At 38.1% G+C, this 20424-nt stretch overlaps 2 protein-coding genes across 14 annotated transcripts in view; one reads left to right on the top strand and one right to left on the bottom strand.

Moving 5' to 3' along the window:
- wdr25 (WD repeat domain 25) overlaps positions 1–20424 on the bottom strand; it is an 80095-nt gene that overhangs the window by 22796 nt on the left and 36875 nt on the right. For all 11 annotated transcript variants that reach the window (XM_088087756.1, XM_088087752.1, XM_088087754.1 and 8 more), the window contains 2 exons: positions 16533–16671; positions 7167–7235 (listed from right to left, as the gene is read on the bottom strand). The gene's annotated coding sequence lies outside the window, so the exon portion shown is untranslated. The remainder of the gene's footprint in view (positions 1–7166; positions 7236–16532; positions 16672–20424) is intronic.
- The window catches only part of begain (brain enriched guanylate kinase associated), a 208408-nt gene that overhangs the window by 181941 nt on the left and 6043 nt on the right, over positions 1–20424 (top strand). For all 3 annotated transcript variants that reach the window (XM_088087747.1, XM_088087746.1, XM_088087749.1), the window contains 2 exons: positions 11499–11606; positions 15608–15691. In XM_088087747.1, coding sequence (XP_087943873.1) covers positions 11499–11606; positions 15608–15691 — 192 coding nt within the window. The remainder of the gene's footprint in view (positions 1–11498; positions 11607–15607; positions 15692–20424) is intronic.

Here is a 20424-nt window from a genome sequence, read left to right as displayed (position 1 = left end):
GCATACAGTTTTGGGTCAGGTAGTCTTTTTGATGGTGATGCCCAAAATATACAATGCAGACTGTGCTAGAATAGAGAACACAAAGATTAATACTATATATAATATATGGAAGCCCTTTTCCACCAGTGTGAGGGGGAAAAAAGTTGTTTTTTAGTAATTAGAAAGAGAAACTTTCTCACAATTATGAGCTTATATCTTAAGTTACGAGTTAGCATTGCAAAATAATGCCTTAATATTTCAAAATGTTCTCAAGATGAGAGAGTTTTCAAAATTTTGATTTTCTATCTCAAAGCGATGACTTAATATCTCCAAATAATGACTCAGTGTTTCAAAATAATGATAAACGTTCTCAAAATAATGATTTAACAACCTCACAATAAGAACTTAATATCTCAACATAATAAGGCACAATAATCAGTCATCATTTTTGTGATAAAGACATTATTATTTCGAAAAGTTTCTCATTATAATGACTTAAACAATTCTTTTCATCACACTGGCAGAAATGGGCTGCTAAATTAATTAAATATTAATAATGATTCTAAACATACAAATTTGACTTCTAATTGTTTAATAGGCTATTTTACATGATATAGGTAACTTATGTTCAGTATTTTATCTAATGTTTTACACAGCTCTGCTACAAATGCTGGACTGCAGACTTTAGGAGCTGTCCGTGGTGCTGAGAGTCATTGTTTCTCTTCAGAGTCTTTGGCGGGGTCAGCTAACTAACAGCCGCCCAGGAATTGGCAGAAAATCAAGGTCCCACTCAATGACTGCCCTCCTAATAAGGGTAACGTCCACTTAATCAGGAAGTGTCACCGCTAAACACATTCCTGCCAAGAACCTCTTACGAAACATTAGCAATATATTGTTAATAAAAAATATGGAGATAAAGTCACGTGAACGTTTTTTTTTGGGGGGGGGGGGGGTTTTATTTTAATCTTGGAATTCCACTGGGAACACAGGATTAATTAAAACATTAACAATTAAGTATAAAAAAAGAATTAAGGCCAAAACGCAGTGAGAGAAAGTAACTGAGTACATTCACTCAAGTACTGTCTCTTTAAATACAACTAAGGTACTTGTACTTAAGTTGATTATAATTAGGGCCCGAGCACTGACCGCAGTCGGTGAGGACCCTCTTGGAATGCAAGGAATTATTATTTTTCAGCCAAATGAATCGCATTTTTGGAGATCTAAACATGCTCACAAACACATGAAACTTTGTATGTACATCCTGGCGAAAAATTTCATATTTTGGTGGTTTTTCAAAACGGGCGTAGCACAATGACTCCATAGCGCCCCCTAATGTGTAGCCGCAATGGCCAGTTTCACCTACAATTACACAATTCGGCACACTTATTTACCATGCCTAGATGCTCAACAAGCCTCTTGGACCCACACCTCAAACCCAGCAGGAAGTCAGACACTTTGGATTTTGTGCTAATATTTGCAGATTTCCATCTTCGTTCTATTGTGGACTTGTCCTACAGGATTAATCCAATCAACTTAAAATTTGGAGTTTCCAATCTTAACCCCTTGGTGATGAAAAGTTATCAAAGGTCTACGCAAAACCTTTCCGGTTTTCCCTTGGCGCATAGAATTTGAATGTTTCGCCATAAAAAAGGAAATTAACTTTAGAGTACATTGTCCAGTCTTCCTGAAACTTCATAGAACTGATAAAGGTCCCACCTTGGACACGTCTGTATGACAATATTCACTATCCATAACAGCACCATCTAGTGACCACTGGAAATATATATTTTTTTATACTTTCACAAACTTGTCCTACACAATTAAACCCATAAAGTTTAAATTTTGTCTGTATTATCTTAACACATTCCCGATACACATGCAAAGTGTTAGGAGGTTTGGCTCAGTGGGTAAATCAGGCAGTTAGTGTATGTGAGGTAGCTTGTTCAAGTCTTATCTGGGACAGGTGACATTTGACTTTAATGGCATAAATAAAATAAAATATCAGCTGATATATGTGTCTTTCTTGCAACAACAGTTAAAAAACACACAATTGTCTTAAGAACTTGGTTAGTTATCACTTGGTTGGTTATCAGCCTGACTCATATATTAATCAAGTTTTTGACAGATGTCACTACGGATACTGACATAAATGGAACATTGAAAATTGCAAAGCATCTGTAGGTTTGGCTCAGCGGGTAAATCAGGTCATTGGTGTGCCAGAGGTTGGTGGTTCAAGTCACAACTGAAACATTTAATATTTATGGCATAAATAATATAAAATGTCGGCTGATGCATGTGTCTACTCTGCTGATATAAGTCTTTGATGGCGTACCTTGCAACAAACACTTAAAACAGTTAATTATAACACACAATTGTCTCCTTGTCTCCTGAATTTCATGTACAGAATACTGCTTTTCCCGGCCAAGAACTTACAACAATTGTAAAGTGTCTGGAGGTTTGGCTCAGTGCCTAAATCAGGCAGTTAGTGTGCCAGAGGTTGCTGGTTCAAGTCCTGCCTGGAACATTTGACTTTTATGGCATAAATACAATAAAAAATCAGTTGATATATGTGTCTGCTCTGCTGATATAAGTCATCGATAGCATATCTTGCAACAAACTCTTAAAACAGCAAGGAACGTCAATATTCAGGATTTGAAAATTCAGGAGACAATTGCAGTTTCGGTGTTCCCTTTAATTCAGTATCAGAAGTGACATCATTAAAAACACACAAAGAGTGTCTTGAGGTTTATGTCAGTGGCTAAATCAAGTGGTTAGTGTGCCAGAGGTTATAGGTTCAAGTCTTGCCTGGAACCATTCAACTTTTATGGCATAAATAAAATAAATACCAGCTGACATTTGTGTCTGCTCTGCTGATATAAGTCATCAATGGCGTACCTTGCAACAAACACTTTAAACAGTTAAGAAAACACAATTGTCTCTTTCTCCCCTGATTTTTCCTGTACAAAATACTGCCTTTCCCTGCCAAGAAATTACAACAATTGTAAAGTGTCTAGAGGTTTGGCTCAGTGGGTAAACCACATGGTTAGTGTGCCAGACGTTGCTGGTTCAAGTCCCATCTGGAACAGGTGACATTTGATTATTGGCCAGAAATCAGGTACAAATGAGGTAAAACCAATATCAACAGATGTGTCTGTCAAAAAAAAGGAATATCGGCCTGACTAATATATCAGTTGGGTTTTTGACAGACGCATTTGCTGATACTGGTTTTACCTGTTTTGGGACCACTTCACCTGTTTTTTTGGCCAAAACCATATATCACTCAACTTTACTGCCTTAATTTGTTCTGCAATTTTACAGTCAGTGTCTAAACTGTATGAATCTACAGTCAAATGAAATTGTATTACATAAATAAAATAAAATAAAATATCGGCTGATATATCTGTCTGCTCTGTTGAAATAAGGGTCATATGCTGTTGAAAGGCAAAATTCAGTGTCGACAGTGACGCCTGTCAAAAACTTGACTGATATATGAGTCAGGCCGATATTCCTTGATTTTGACAGACGCATCTGCCGATACTGGTTTTACCTATTTCGGGACCTCTTCACCTGTTTTTTTGGCCAAAACCATATATCACTCAACTTAACGTTCCTTAATTTGTTCTGCAATATCACAAACAGCGTCTAAACTCAAAAGGTCAGTGTTGGCAGTGGCAGTCTGTCGAAAACTCAACTGATAAGAGTCAGGCCGAAATCAAATGTCACCTGTCCCAGATAAGACGTCACCCAACCTCTGGCACACTAACCACCTGATTTACCCACTGTGCCAAACCTCCAAACACTTTCAGTACATGAAAATTCAGGAGACAAGGAGACAATCGTGTGTTCTTCTAACTGTTTTAAGTGTTTGTTGCAAGGTACGCCATTGATGACTTATATCAGCAGAGCAGACACATATGTCAACCGATATTTTATTGAATTAATGCTATAAAAATCAATGTTACAGGCAAGACTTGAACCAGCAACCTCTGGCACACTAACCACCTGATTTACCCACTGTGCCAAACCTCCAAACACTTTCAGTACATGAAAATTCAGGAGACAAGGAGACAATCGTGTGTTCTTCTAACTGTTTTAAGTGTTTGTTGCAAGGTACGCCATCGATGACTTATATCAGCAGAGCAGACACATATGTCAACCGATATTTTATTGAATTAATGCTATAAAAATCAATGTTACAGGCAAGCCTTGAACCAGCAACCTCTGGCACACTAACCACCTGATTCACCCACTGAACCAAACCTCCAGACAGTCAATGTGCTTTCGACGTTCCATTTAGCTCAGTAACAGCAGTGACATCTGTTGAAAACTCAACTGATATGTGAGTTGGGTTGATAATCACCTAGGTCCTTGGCAGGGAAAATCAGTATTCAGTATATGAAAATTCAGGAGACAATTGTTTGGGTTTTTTTTAACTGTTTTAAGTGTTCGTTGCAAAGTACGTCATCGACGACTTATATCAGCAGAGCAGAAACATATATCAGCCGGTATTTTATTTATGCCATAAAAGTCAAATGTTCCAGGCAAGACTTGAACCACCAACCTCTAGCACACTAATCGTCTGAATTACTCATTGAGCTAAACCTCCAGACATTGTACATGCTTTCGATATTCTATTTAGCTCAGTAACAGCAGTGACGTCTATTGAAAACTCAACTAACGTGAGTTGGGTTGATAATCAACTAAGTCCTTGGCAGGGAAAATTAGTATTCAGTATATGAAAATTCAGAAGACAATCATGTGTTTTTTTTAACTGTTTTAGGCATTCGTTGCAAAGTACGTCATCGATGACTTATATCAGCAGAGCAGAAACATATATCAGCCAATATTTTGTTTATTTATGTTATAAAAGTCAAATGTCACCTGTTCTGGACAAGTCTTGAGCCACCAACCTCAGGCACACTAACGGCCTCCCTCTGAGCCAAACCTCCAGACACTTTGCATGTTTTTAAAATTCTGTTGAACTTAAAATTACAATCTCATGGTTTACGAGTAAGTGTTTTAACAGACCATGCCAATGCATCTGAAACCTCACCTGTGTTTTACCTTGATGATAGCTCTTTGCTTAAGACAATTGAATTTAATTGTCCTGGATGAGGTTTGCACCAATGATCTGATTCGGTACACTTATGTATCATGCCTAGATGCACAAAAAAGCCTCTTGGACCCAAACCCCAAACCCAACAGGAAGAAGCCATTTTGAAGTTTGTGCTCATTTTTGTTGATTTTGGGCCTCGTACTTTTGCCATCTTGTCCTACAGGATTAATCCGATGGACTTCAAATGTAGTGAGTCCATTCTCTACCCCTTGGTGATAAAAAGTTATCACAGGTCTGCGCAAAACTTCTACGGTTTTCCCGTACAATTCTTATGTCTCTCTTATGTCTGTGGACTTCATAACATTAGGTAATAGTTTCTTTGCAGATTCAGATTAAAAAGAGATTTAAAGATGGTCATAAATAACATCGGAGGTAACATACTGTGGATTTTAAGACTGTGTTGTAAATTGTTCCAGCAGCAAGGAACAGGATCTTTGATAGGCAGTTGTCATTATTTTTCATATTTTCTATACCAAATGAATAATATCTCAACTGTGATCAATAGAATAATCAATTGATATAAAATGGTTGTTAGAAGCATTTCTTTAAGAGGCTGTGCGGCGTATCTTTGTTTCTGGTATGCAGCACATGTTTATCCTGATGAATTTATCATCACCTGTCATAACCTATCCGAATTGTTTATGTTTATTCATGAAACATAGAGGCTCAGTCTAATCTCTGGGGTCTCTGATCAGTTCTTTCTAGGCCGATCCTCTATAAAAAAAAATAAAAATGTTTTGATGCCACATATTCCCTTGAGAATGGCCAAATAGCAAATAATGGCTTCTTCTTCTTCTGTGTTTACCGGTGTGAAAGGTGTTAGATGAATCGTAGGAGCGGTGCTGAGTGAGGAAGCCTGTTGTGTCTCTGTATGAGTGTGCTGCTTGCTCTTCAGTGAGGCCTGCAGTGCATTAATTTGTGCCATTAACACCTCAGTCGTTAGTCATAATTCTTCAATGGAAAGTGAGAATTACACATGAGTAAGTGTCACCAGAGTGAAATAAAGCAGATGTGATGTGTGTAATTATTTACTCCTGATTCTTGCTGGAGCAGAAAAGCAGCCCCAGCAGTGGTGAAACTTAATAGTCGTGCAAAACAATTGGGACTAATTTAGTATGTTGTTACCATGTAGTTACCAAAAATTGTAATTTTACTCCATGTTTTAGAAAAGTACTGAGTGTTTTTTAATAATGACACTATATGTTTGTTACCCATATTTAAACACTTAAACCTTGTAGGAACAAGTGGGCTTTGAACTGAGGGCCACAGACAGGGTAGGGAGTGGAAAACTATTTGTAGAAAGAGTGTAACAGTGGTTTTGGTGTTTTCATGGGATTTGTTGACTTTCAGAAAAATATAGAATAGCAGCCTTTTATCCTTCACTATTGGTGGCAAAAAGCAACTATTTTCAAGCATCAAAGTTCTTTTTTACTTACTATTTTTTGTATTGATTTACCAACAGTGTAACTAATAAATGCTATGCTTTTTGGAATCCACAAAGCGGGGGCATATCATTAAGATGGTCTAAAACAGAGTTTTTTTTAAAGTGCAGCAGGGGCAAATGGCAGCCCTCAGAAACATTTTTTGCAGCCCCTGAATGTGACATGAAATGCATTCATTTTATTTTAATCATCTGCAGCACATTTAAATACTTTTATCTTCAATAGGTTACTTTTAATACCCTTTATGGATACCGTATTAAACTGCACCCCTCTAAGAGGCGTCTGTTGGGTTAGGAATGACAACTTGGAGAAAGTTACTGGTTGCTACATGGGATTCCGATATTGTATTTTTAATCTGTAATACTGAAATAAATAAATAAATAAATATTATGATTGTTTTTATTATTATTATTATCATTATGTTTTTGTTTTTTTGTGCAGTTTCCCCATGTGGCCCTCAGTCAAATGTTGGCTCCCAAAATTGACACTCTGTCATCAAAACTTTGAGAACCTGTGATCAGAACAGTTTGTGTTTCAGCTGCATCATCTGCAACAATAACATAACTTTGACTCCTAAAATAAATAACTGAACTAAATTGAGGAGAAGTTGTTTATGATGGATTACTTACTGTATATCAAGCGAGGCGTTTGCTCAACCAGTTTACACTGTACTGCAGGGGAGTGGAGCTGCTGCTTATCTGAAAGGGAAACAATAACAGAAAAGACATCTTTAGAAAATGGTCACCAGTGTTTTGACATACATATGATTTGTAAAACCACCAAAACCGTCCTGGTTGTGAGGCTCAACTTCATCTTTCATCTCAATCAGACACAGACTAAGGCTCATTTGCAAGAAAATATGGTTAGTTTCACATGTGAAGTTTATCTGACTTTGGGTCTTCCAGATATTTTCTCTACCGCCTCCACGGTGTCTACTGAAGTTGCAACCGACTTTTTACTGGTTTCAGAAAAACTTTTACTCATAATATTTAGAATCTGCTTCACTCAGGCAGGGAGGTGGTTATCTTTGGCGTCTCTATTTGAAAATCCTCTTTAATGAGGTTAGAAAATGTAATGTAAAAAAAAAAAACAAGACTGTATTTAACTGGAGTAGAGTTTTCTGCTCTTCTCTGTGAACCGCAGTTTTCAGTAATTGCATCTCATGGGATTTGAGCTTCATTTGTTGTCCAGTGAGGAGGCAGAATCTCCAGCAGAATACGTAAAACAAATTGGGGGCATCTAAGAAAAACTGACACATTTCTCAGTTTTTTACACTGTGCACTCGATTCAACAAATCCCTCTGATCAATAACAATAACAAGTTTTACAAGTTTTGTTTTGTTGCTGTTTTATTCCATTGCATATCTGCATTAGAGAGGAGGTAAACTGGCCCTTCATTAGCTGAGTCAGGATTTAAATGTGTTCAAATGTCGTGGTCATGTAGTTGCTGAGTAATTAATTAGCAAAAACATACCTACATTAATGGTCAAGAGACAAAAAGAGGCAGGCACTGAGCCTCTGAACTGCTGTGAGACAATATCCATCTCCCCCACTGGGTCAGTCTCCTTTAAATATTATAGTCAAGATTTGCATATTAATTTTCATTGATGCTGTTCTCTTATATATGTGGCACCAGCTGATAAGAACATCTTAGTGACAGCCTGTGTATCCGACACACAGTGACTAAAGGAGATAGCAAAAATCAGCGTGCACAGCTGCGATTCCTCCGCTGGCCATAAAGCCGTAATTAAAATTGCACTTCCTGCCTCTTTCCAAAGTACAGTACAAGATCATGTTCATCATATCAAGCCTATTAAAATTTCTCTGTGTCATTTTTAATCTATAGGTAGACTCTGTTTCCAATTTTGCCACGCGAAATAAGGCGTTAGTATGTAAGAAGATCCAAGAGATTACTGAATGGATGTATGGAAGTTGTCAAAGTCAGCAGCTATGTTGAGGGAAAAAAATTACTTCTGGCTTCAAAGTGGCAGATTATTTTTGAAAATGTACAACACTGTTTTCACACTTTGCAGCTGGCAGTACACTACACACCAATCTAAGACTGAAATGTATTTTCAGAAAAGTTAATCAAAACTTCTCATCTGTGGGATTCTGTGTGTGTTATCTTCATAATCTTGATGTCCTAACTCTTGCATTTATAAGGCATCACACCAATTTACTAAACTCCAAAACTATATTATGTATATAAAAAGGACAGTTCACCCCAAACAGAGGTCATATTTTTGCCTCTCACCTGTAGTGCTGTTAATCAACCTGGATTGCTTTGATATGAGTGGTCAAGTGCTGGAGATATCGTTCATAGAGATGTCTGCATTCTCTCAAATGTTGTGGAATTAGATGGCACTCGGCTTTTGGTGCTCAAAATGTTAAAACAACAAATTTTAAAAATTCAACAGCAATGTCTTAAGAAATCAAAACCTGCTTACTTGAGATGATCCACAGATCTTGTGAGCAGTTTTATATTATTCAACTACTGTCTTTATACCAAACTACACCCGCAAACCATACCTATAGAAGCCCTAAGAGGCAAGGTGGGAAAAAAAGAAATTTACAGGCAAATAAATAGCACAAATAAGTAGGAGAAAAAATATGTGTTTTTGATTTTGGTGTGAACTGTCCCTTTAACATCTGAGTGAGAAATTGTCTTTGATCCGGTAAAACATCCTTTTAACAAAGACTGAACAAGGAGCAATCACATGTCTGAGCTTTAAATTGCTTTAATGTGGTCATCCGCACAGTCAGCATCAGAAAATATGAATAGAAATCCAGGGTAATGAGCTGGAGAAAGAGTGCCAGGAAGCTGCATGTCTCGACAGCTGATTAATGGGATCCTCGCAGAATTGGATTTGAATATCAATGCTGGCCTATTGCTTAAACTGACATTAATTGCCACCTATTAGATTGGCTCTGCACCCCTGTATTTCAAAACAATCTCCGCCATTGCGAGATTAGAAGAGAGAAGAGTTGGGGGGCAAGCGAAAGCTCAGAGATGTGTCATTTGTCAGCTGGTGCAGTGTGGCAGTTTTCACAATTATTAGTGTGTGAGACACAGAGAGAATAAGCAAAAGAAAACCCCATTTTTAGCAAACAGAACCAACCACTGGCCCCTAGAGGCTACAATCTTAACTACAGCTCATAATACAGATGTTGAATAGACTAATTCACAAACTGAGGATTGACATGATCTCATTTTAAGGCACAGCTTTTGACACGTCGAAATAATAAATTGCAAAAAAATCTTTACCAGCACAAAAGCTTTAACGCTTAAGCACTTACATCACTTGAAAATTAAAGGATTTCTTTCCACCCATAAGCAAAAGGGACACCAGCCACAACATGCTGATATTGAAATAAAGAAAGGTTACAATTGGCATTCATTCCCAGGACAAATGACTCTGCAGTGGTCACAGGTGTTAATAAGCACTCCAATTGGCAATGATAGAAATGCAACACTCAGGTAATTTGATGCAAAATGTGGCACCACAAAATACCATCCATGTCTGTCCAAGAAGTGCTCAAACACAGTTCCAAACTTAGTTAACACAGAGTCTGAGAGAGAGAGAAGGAATAATCAGCAAATATACAGAAGCTGTAACAACAACAACAACAACAAACAACAAAATTGAAGGAAAAAAAGCATGAACTGACATTCAGTTAGCCTACTTTTTGCCCAAATATTTATTCTAGCTGAAAATGAGATTTTTTTTTGGCACTGTTAATGTGAAAGGCAAAAAAAAGAAAAGACGTTACCAATTACTTTTCTATTTTACAATACAACATCAGAAGAAGAAAAAAATCATAAAATTCCTATGTCTCAGCATTTTTAAGAATGTTACATCCCCAAAATTTACCCCCCCCCAAAAAAACTTAGAAGCCTTATTCAACCCCTTCCTGAGAAGCTAGCATGCACCACTGGATTTCTTAGGTTTTCTAGTTTCAGATGTTATTAGTATGATCAATGTAGCTTTTAAGCGCAGCCTGGTACAGTCTCTGAAAGACAGGAATGTTGGCCCTGATTTATGCAATAAAAAAGTAATGCATTATATATGGACCTTTTTCGCATCACGTTTGACATGTTAATGTTGACAGCCCTACTTGTGCGTCTTTTTAAAGATCTGTGGGAACCCTGAAGATATTTTGCTTGCAAAGTTTTTTTTTTTTTTCAACTGAGGATGGTGTTAGAGAAAAACTTCAAAATGAAAATGATTCCTCCTCTGAGGAGCAAGACTGTGCACAGAGAAATGTATCCAATAAATTTAATTCATGTGTACAAGTAAAGCCCCATGATGCTAGATGAGAGGTCTGGGCCACCACAATTGTTAGGAATAAACCTCGGGGCATCATGAATGTCTGTGCCAAACTGCAGGACAATGTGACCAACAGTTTTTGAGATTAAAGTGGGCAGACGGAAAGATGGACCAGCCAAGCAGCAGACATCACCATCATTAGGCTCAGCTGGTACTGGGGCTAAAATGTCACACCAGCAGTCATTTTGCATTTCTTTGACAGTAATCACTGAAAATGGAACGAGTGTTTCATTTGTCTTTCTCCTTCTCTCCCCCTTTATTTTTCGCTACCTTTTTTCTCTCCCTCGCTATTTCTCTTTCTCCCAGAGTAATTGATATGATATGAGTGCTGGCAAGTGTAATCTTCTTTTAATTAAGACCTGCTGCTGGCACCGGCTACAGACAGATAGTGACTTACGGCTCTCCTCCTCTCATTTTTCTTCCCCTCTTCTATCATCTTATTTTTCTTCTGTTACTCCTCCAACTTTGGTTTCCTCATCTTTCTCTTGTTATCTCAACACTCAACTCTTTCCTCTAACATTTTACTTCCTGCCCTGCTTCTTATCATCTACTCGGCCTGCCACTAACATCCTTTGTCTTCTTTTCTTTTTCCAATTTCTCTCCTCCCTTGTCGATTCTTTCTCGTACGCTGCAGTCCCAGCACCATGAAGAGGAAAAGAGAGCCCTCAGCCGGGAAATCATCCTCCTCAACAACCACCTCATGGAGGCAAAGATCACCATCAACAAACTCAGAGAGGACAACGTAAGCACTCAGAGCTGCATCATGTAATATGAACTCCTGCTGACATCTCAAAAATCTCAACTGTCTTCAGTTTCTCTTCAGCTGAGGACATGTCCAAATTATATATATTTCACCTTCAAGCCAACAAATTAAGCAGTAGCCTGGGGCATTGAGGGCCACCGAGATCTGGGGCCCTGGGGCAGTTGCTGCCCTTGCCTTGTCTATAATCCAGCCTTCTTATCTTGAACTCTAGCAGTTTTCCAAGATGGAAACACTTTCTCCCGTCTCATTGGCAGTCCTCTCTGTCAACCCACTATTGCTAAAAGTCTCATATCCACTGTACTTTTCTGCAACATCCTGGATATTTGTGCTTCAAGGAGCCACAGCAGATAGAGGAATTAACTCTAAGCCACTGGGTGTTTTATAGTGATTATACAGAAATCAATGGGCATCCTCAGGGCTGCTTGAATTTGGAGCCGGGGCTGCATGGATCTGAGCTCAGGGGCATGTGGCAATCTGGTGCCTCACTTTCTTTGAAGTGATTTTACTGGCATTTCTACTAGGGGCTCCAGGTTAGGTGAGATTTTCTCCCTTTGGTCTATGGCAGTTTTTAGCACTTCTGAGCTATAGAGTATTTTGACAATCCCCCCAGATCCAGCCTGGCTGATTGGAGTCAAGGTTCATTTAGAGTAGGAGGAGAATTTGTCCCGTCAGAGCCAGCAGCGAGATGGGAATTTCCTCCAGAGAGCAAGCTTTGAATTTACTGTTTACAGCATGAAATAAACTGAATAATCTTTCAGATGTGACATGTCTGAGACCTGACGTGGAAAACAAATGCATCACTTTGAGTAAAAAGTATTACATTTTTGTTACTCATAAGGGACAAAAGCAGTTAAATCTACAATAGTTTTTCACCATGAATTACCAGGTGCAGACTGAGGGGGCCAAGGTTCAGAGCCCCAGTTTCAAGTGACTGAATTTTTGCACAAAACAAATGGAATTATCTACAACACAGTCACAAGATCAAAACTCCAAGGCAATTCAACACAATGATCTCAAAACACTTCACCACACCACAGTGTGCAACAGTTTTGACTCTGTGTGATTCTGCATATTTTTTTGTAACTCGACATCATTAAAAGTGAAGAAAACCTCAATGATTGTCAAGGCTTAAATAAAGGCTTGAATAAAAGAAATTAATGCATGATTGCTAACACATTTTGCTGGAAAGTCAAAGAGACACAAAGACTAGAAAAAAAAAAGAAACGCTTCATACCATAATTAAAATGAAAAATAAGCACAGAGAAACACAAAACAACCACAGAGAGATGCAAAATTACCACAAAGACTCAAAAAATGCTTACAAACACAAAACAGCTGGAAATGACTTCTTCAGACCACCGGCCCAAATCCATTTCTTGACAAATCAAGATTCTATCTAGATTGATTTTAGAAAGCCTGGACAGCCAAAAAAACTCATGAAATGGATCCAAACCATGTTTGGAAGTAGTGATTCCATGAACATGATTCCAATCAAATGTCTACAGATTGGTTTCAGTCTCGATGCTCTGGCCGCTCTAATTGAATTTCAAGTGTCTTTTGCATCACTTGCAACGTGACACGCAAGGACGTCATGTCCAAACCAAAATTGCTAAGCAGAGTGTAGAACAGCCTCCTTTGTCTGTATGTCTGTCTGATGCAACAGAGGGGTTTTTGCATCATGACTTGATAGCATGATTGTTTGGAAGGTGCAATGATAGACCTCCTTTTCTCATGCCTCTGCATAGGAAAGCTGCGTCACCAGCGTAGCTACTAATGTAACGACGCCTGAGTTGCTACAATGTGCAGATGGGTTAGTTATATCTGACTGCGCAAATCCGATCTGATCACTTTCAAATAACAGATTGGACAGTCTTTCTGATGTAAGAAACAAATTTGATTTGCCTGCAGTCTGAACATAGCCAAAAATATGCAAAAAAAAGGAGCCTTGTCACTTGTAGCTGTTTGTACCCCCTTTTACACTGTTCAAGGCTGTCTGTTCAAGGCTGGAGTATTGCCGTCATGTCGTCTTGCCGTTCTCGTTAAATGATCCAATTGGGGAATAAGCTGAGAGCGGAGCTAGTAACAGCGCCAAAACAATCAAGACAGTTAGGAGGATCGGACTATGGGCAGCAAGAGATTGAAGTTTTGACAATGTGTTCTGCATTTCCACAGCAGGAGATGAAAAGAAGTAGCTGATAACTGGTAGCAGTTAACTCAAAGAAGAGAAACAGCAGCCAAAAATTAGGAAAACAATGAGGTCTGGGAGCTCCTTACCCTCAAACTGAGGACGAGGCCAGCTGGCATATGACAGAGAAGGTCAAAGATGGTTACTGTCATGTTATTTTCATCGTTTTTGTGTAGAAAGCACTGCTGATGTAGATATTATATGTCACATTAGAGGCCGATACACTCAGAGTGCCTCCATTTTTTCCGGGATGCTGGCATGCTGTCTAAAATCACAGACAGGAGTGATATGATGCCACCATGTTTAGGTCTGTGTAGAAATGTAAAGGCGGCATAAACAGGGGACTTTGTAGTCGCCCTATAGCGCAGTCTTTGTGTAAAAAGGGCTCACGTCTCTTTCAGTCTGGTCCTATTCCTGTAGGAGGGGTGGGGGCCCTCTATATATCTGCCCCCCTGGGCCCATAGCTCCATATTCCATCCATACTTATTACAGACCGATCAGACTGCATGAATACAAGGTCTATACAAAGCCACCAGAAATTTCCATTACTCTTTTCACAGTCATTAGATGTATGTACAGTATATTGAGATCTCATCATCATTAAATTCACTAAAACTGTCTCGCTAGCAGCTGGTGGCTGACATTCCCAGCAGAAACACGCCACACAACTCGTGTTAACTAAGACATCACCAAGGTCTCAAAGGTTTACTTGACATGTCCACAGGAACTAAAGGGGGCCCAAATCACCCCTGGTGACAAGAAGAAAAGAAATAAAGTGATTGAAAAAGCAGTCACTGTTAACTGGTGGGGGAGTCAAAACTGTCAAAGAGAAGGCTTTGATGTTACTGGAAGTATTGTCAGGACTGTGGTGCGACAGAGGCTTGGGGAGGCTACAGTGCAGCCAGAACTGACCTTTATGAGAGGATGGATTTCACAGCGGTGGGAGAGCAAAAGAAAGTGAGCTAAACCAGCTAACCACCCCACCCACACATGCATTCAGAAAACAATTCAACCCTGCATCCGCTGTGCCAATACATCACCCGCGCTCTGCTCTGAAATTTAAGTAAAAACCTAAAAAACATCCATTATAGAAAGAAAGCACAGAGAAAGAGAATAATAATGCTGCAGTAGCTTCCAGAGGCTGGAACGCACAGATAAGTGAATGCATAATAAAATTAGCACACCCAGATATATTACAAATTAAAAAGTTCAGTGCTGTTATTAAGATCCTGCAATACCCTGATGTCAAGCTGGTGAAATAATATAGCCAAGGTGAAAAATACACACTAACTAATTGAACTCCACCAGCTTCAATGGATGAATTTGCTCCTTTGATTTGATGGTTCACTAAATCATAGAATTGCCTAATCCAGCAGGCCACTTATTCCAATCTTCCAATGGAATACAGCCCACTATATTCACTACATATTGAATGCTATACTATTCATTTCTCATGATTAAAAATCCAGTCATGTCAGACATCTTGTATTGTATCCCCACGACCCATAATTTATTTATAAATTCTTCATAAATAGCAAATTGATCCGTTCTATTTTTAGATGGAGCTGTACTAAGACAGTAACTTTACTGTATCCTGAAATTGTTTCCTCAGAAGTCCCCCATAATTACAAAATAATTAAACCATAATTAGAAGGCTGTGATCTAAAGTGTTTATACCAGCGGGTGTTGGAACACAATCCCCCTCGGTCAAAAGCTTACTTGAACCATCAGGCTGCTAAAATGATTTTTAATGCATGAATTTAGTGATTGAGGATAATCTTTCTGCCTCTTACAGGACCTGTACAGGAAAGACTGCAACCTGGCAGCCCAGCTGCTGCAGTGCTCCAAGTCTCACTACAGAGCACACAAGATGTCTGAGGTGAGCTCCCTGACTCCACTGCTATAGCTGCATTCAAATCTGTGCTGCAACAAAAAGGTTTACAGACTTGGGCTTTAAAACTAAGTTTAAACAATTTAGAAAAAAACACTTGAATTAAAAAGATTTCATATTTGGTTCAATTACATTCCAAGTAAGACTAGATAAAGTTATTGGTGTTTTACCCCTCTATTATAGCAGAAGGCTGAAAAGAGTCCAAATTCTGGCTTGATTACAGGCTGTAGCGAGCATAAAGAACATTGAGGTCATATGCTCTGTGTTCATTATAGGATTTCAGGGGGTTTAGCAACCTGGGGGGAGTTAACGTTCTTAATTATTTCAGAATTTTATTATGGTGGGCATTTTAAAGGCTGATTCCAGTTTAGACTGGATAAACACAAGTTTGACTTATTTTAGCCTACAAAAAATTAATAAATACAATGTTCCCACACATTGTTTGTTAATGAATTTCAGAACTTTTTTACAACAAAATATTTTACCTAATTTCCCTTTTTTAAGATTTTTTAAGGTGGCTTGCACTAAACATTCCCACTGCCAACTGGCTACAGCACTAGATTTTAAGTAATGCAGGGAATGTACTTCATGTAACATTAGACATGTTTTGGGACTTTTATGAGCATATTTTAAACAAAAATTTCAACAATGTATATTCAAAACTTTTCCAAAACAATCAGATAACAGCCTGGATAACAGTTTTTATAATTTCATAACTTTTCCAGGAAATGACTGTTGGAACCTTGTTTTTTAAATTTAAGACAATTAAAGTTAAATAGAAATAAATATCTGATCAAAGAATACATAAAAAAGCTTAAAGCGGGGTTACCTGTAGCTCACTGGGTAGAGTGTGCAGCCAATGTGCCTGAGACTTCTGCAGCGGCCCGGGTCTGAGTCCGGCCTGTGGCCCTGTGCTGTGTGTCATTCCCCCTCCTCTGTCCCACCTTTCCTGTCTCACTCACACTGTCCTGAAAATAAAGGGAAACAGCCTTTAAAAAAAATCTTTAAAAAAACAGGACAAACATTTCAGACCCAGATGCTCGACACTGCAGACATATAAATAAATGCTGTAAATAATTAGTGTGCTAATGAACTATTCTTGATGCATTATTTCTGTAGTGTAGAGAGGTTCCCCATTTCGAAGCCTTGGTGAGTGGTTTTCACAATAAGACAAAGTCACAGTGCTCATGGCCTCTTCAGTCAGACTGATGAAGGTCTGCTGTCTGAAGTACCATCTGTCTGCACCATGGCTCTGCATAATGAATGAATGAATGAATGAAAGCCCCGCCTGAGACGACACCTGATGCACAAAAGAATAAAAGTTATATTCTCCAACAAGGCTGTTAGTTGACTGACATACTGTAGCTCACCCAATTACTCGAAATCTGCTGCAAACTTTAAAAATCCTGGTTAATTGGTTAATTAATCCTGGGTTTTTAAACGTGATACTTGCATCAGATACAGCTGTTTTCAGTTTGTCTATGTAGACTCTATCTGTCCCTATCAAATAAAACATAAATAAATACAAAACATTTGATTATTATTAGTGAAAAAGTATAATTAGCTCTCATTATGAGAAATAGGAAAATAATAAATTCAGCTTCACATCTAAAAAGATGATGTTTTCTGTTTTCTTATACTGATCCTATTTAAATAAACAGAGCAATGGACAAGATGGCAAGATGGAGGTAAACTCTATGAGCTTAAAGGATGCCTACTGTTTGTAACTTTTGCAGAACAGCAGCCACTGTGGCCACAAGTATCCCAATTATGGAATAACAGTAAATGCCAAAACATAGTGTAATGTTAGCACAAGGAGGCAATCATCACTAAGTCAGCAAACTGACAACTGATGTCCATTATAATGTCATAGCAATATCTCTCTTTAGTTTGCTAGCACACGTTGCTATTATTAACCATCATAAACTATTGGTCATAGGGGGCTAAGTAAAGATGTAGCAGCAAAAAAACCCACGCTTGAATACACAAACTCCTCCTGCTCCTTCATTCCCATGTATAAGTAATACCCTTTAACAGGCTTCTGGAAATATTAAAGCTTGAGGTAGGTGCGATACACCATCATCTGTATCTGTTCAACCCGTCTATGTATAAAGAGAACCAGACACAACATCTGAGGCAGGGCCATGTTCATTCCTATTAAAGTTGCAAGTTGCTCAGTGGCACATGTAGCCCGAAAACCTCAATTTCTGGGTAAGGAAAGTGCCCAGATCTTACCCATTGCGGGGTCCATAGAGCAAGTGCACTTGAGATTTACAGTGGCTGAGTGGCTAACTTCCAGTTTAGTGTTAACCTGAATGGGGATATAATGATTTGATTGAGTGGCTCTTCTAGACTTTTGAAATAGATCAAATCCTGACAGTGAAATTAGTCATTTTGCAGGATCGCAATGCTCAAAAAATGTATCCGCTGATTTATAGATGTCTCTTTCACAATGTAAGTCTATAGGAAAAAGTCTTGCCATATTTGGCCACTATCTAAAATTGTCTTCAATGTCTGGCGTGTTCCTGGGGACCTGGTTTAACCAATTAAATTATCCGTATCTATATCTGTTCTCAGAATGGGTAGAGTTTAAACAGGAAGTTGGTGGAACCTGACTAGAAGTTATGTTAAGCCTAAAATAGATATGGGTTGATCAGAGGTTGCTATATTTATTATTTATTATAAAACTATTTTCAGACCAGCCTCAGAATTGAGCTTCAGATTATTTCTGATCACACGATTAAGAGAATTACTTAGCTACCCAAATGAGAATTTTGCTTTATCATGAGCAGTTATATAAAAACACTTTACTCGAATGATACTCATGCTCATAAAAAGATATTAGTTTAATCCAAGTTTTCTGCTCAACCTTAAACTGCGTAAGTGCTGTGTGAAAACATTTAACAGGCAACAGTAACAGTAATTAAGGGTGGAGAGGCTCAGCAAACGGTCAATTAAGAGAGGGTGCAGTTTATTCCTAACACATTAAACTTTTCATTTGTAAGAGGAAAAATGTGCTTTTTTGTCTTTCTGAAGTTACAGTCTCACTTTCAGTATAATTTGCCTGTAAAACATGGAAATGTAAAACCTCTTCTGAATGTGAAGTATTCTGAGGAAACAGCTTTCACAGAGTGGCTGTAAATTGCTAGAATGACTAAAATAATAAGTGCCACTTCCATCAGACACCATTAAACCACTTATTTCAATAAATGGAACAAGACCTGTGGACGTGTATGCTGTCACGTGGATTAACACTGTGTGACTGTTAATTAAGATTTGCCTCAGATAGCTGCTAATGCTGAGCTAACTTCCTTGAAGCACACACTGTATATCATTTTGTGCTCCCCCCTACAGCCTCACCTACTTTCCATCTCTATTCCCTCTGGGAGTCAGCAGCTGCTAAAAATAGCTCAGACTTAAAAGATGCACGTTATTTTATGCCGAGGCGAGCTTCTATTTCTTAACAAAGCCAAGTCAGTATTTTATCTTTTTCTATTCCCAGCTGGGGGCCCGGAGCACTGGTTTAATTTGAATCTAAGCCGTTCCCTGTGGAACTGATATGTGTTTGATGGTAGACACAAGAAAGACAGAGAGAGAAAGAGAGAGAGAGAATGAAGGCCTTTTGGTCATGAAGGCAGTGGTGCGAGAAGAGAAAGATGAAAGGATAAAGAGAGGGAGGAAAAAAGAGAGAATTCAGTGTGGCAGGAACAGTTCTCACTGACCCTGACCAGCTTTAATAGGCACAAAGAAACCAGTCTGTAATTGACAGAAACAGTTTTCTCAATCATGAGCCAATCAAACAGATTATGTGTCAGTCTGTGTGTGTGAGAGGGTGAGACAGAGCGAGGACGAAAGAGAGACAAGGAAGCATGGGAGAGAGAAGGACAGAGAGTTACTTATAAAGATGGAAATATTAATGCAAGTATTTAACCCTTTGAACCCTAGCCAAATCGGTTCAATTTCTCTCGGAAACATGGAAAAAAAGGTAATGGGCCTCTTAGTAAGAAATGTCCAGCAAATTTTAAGAAATTAGTAGATTTTGAAAAAAAAAAAATATTAAATTTTAAATGATTTTTACAGAGTTACTATAATTCTTAGCACTTTTTCCAAGTTCATTTTGGTTTGGTTTTGTTCTGATTGATTTTCTTTCTTTTTTTTTGTTTTGTCCTGCAAATTGCAAGAAATTAGTACATTTGAAAAATATCTTTTTTAAAGTTAGGAAAAATTTCCAGAGAACTATTTTTTTTTTTACAATATTGTAATTCTATATTTCAAATATTTTATTAAATATATTTGCAATTCTTTAGGCTATTTCCCTTTTAAGCAATTTCATTGCTGTTTGTTTTTTTTTTTTTTAATTTATTTACTTTTTGGGGCTACTTTTCATGTAACTTTTTTGTATTATCTTAATAATTCCTCATTTATGGGTCATTTCTTCTTAAGTTGCTCATTGCTTTCTCCCAAGAGATCGAGTCAATTTGTCCAAATTTCAAAGGGTTAATGTTCCTGTTAACTCACTTTAATGGAATAACAAAGTTGAGGAAAGTTAAAGAAAATCAGGACTGCATGAGGAGGAAAGGAAGGCAAACAGAAAAATAAATAAAGCTTGTGCTCAGCAATTTCCTGACAAGTTCATTAAAGAGGCCAAGGAGTGCAATTCTACTGAGAAACACAAACTGGTCTGAACTGTGAGAGCTTCGAGAGAATGAATTACTTTCTTA

Source organism: Plectropomus leopardus, chromosome 14 (assembly GCF_026936395.1).
Source record: "Plectropomus leopardus strain MGB_pleo_1.0 chromosome 14, ASM2693639v1, whole genome shotgun sequence".
NCBI classification, from domain to species: domain Eukaryota; kingdom Metazoa; phylum Chordata; class Actinopteri; order Perciformes; family Serranidae; genus Plectropomus; species Plectropomus leopardus.
Note: the sequence above shows the minus strand (reverse complement) of the source record. Positions and strands in the feature narration are given on the sequence as shown.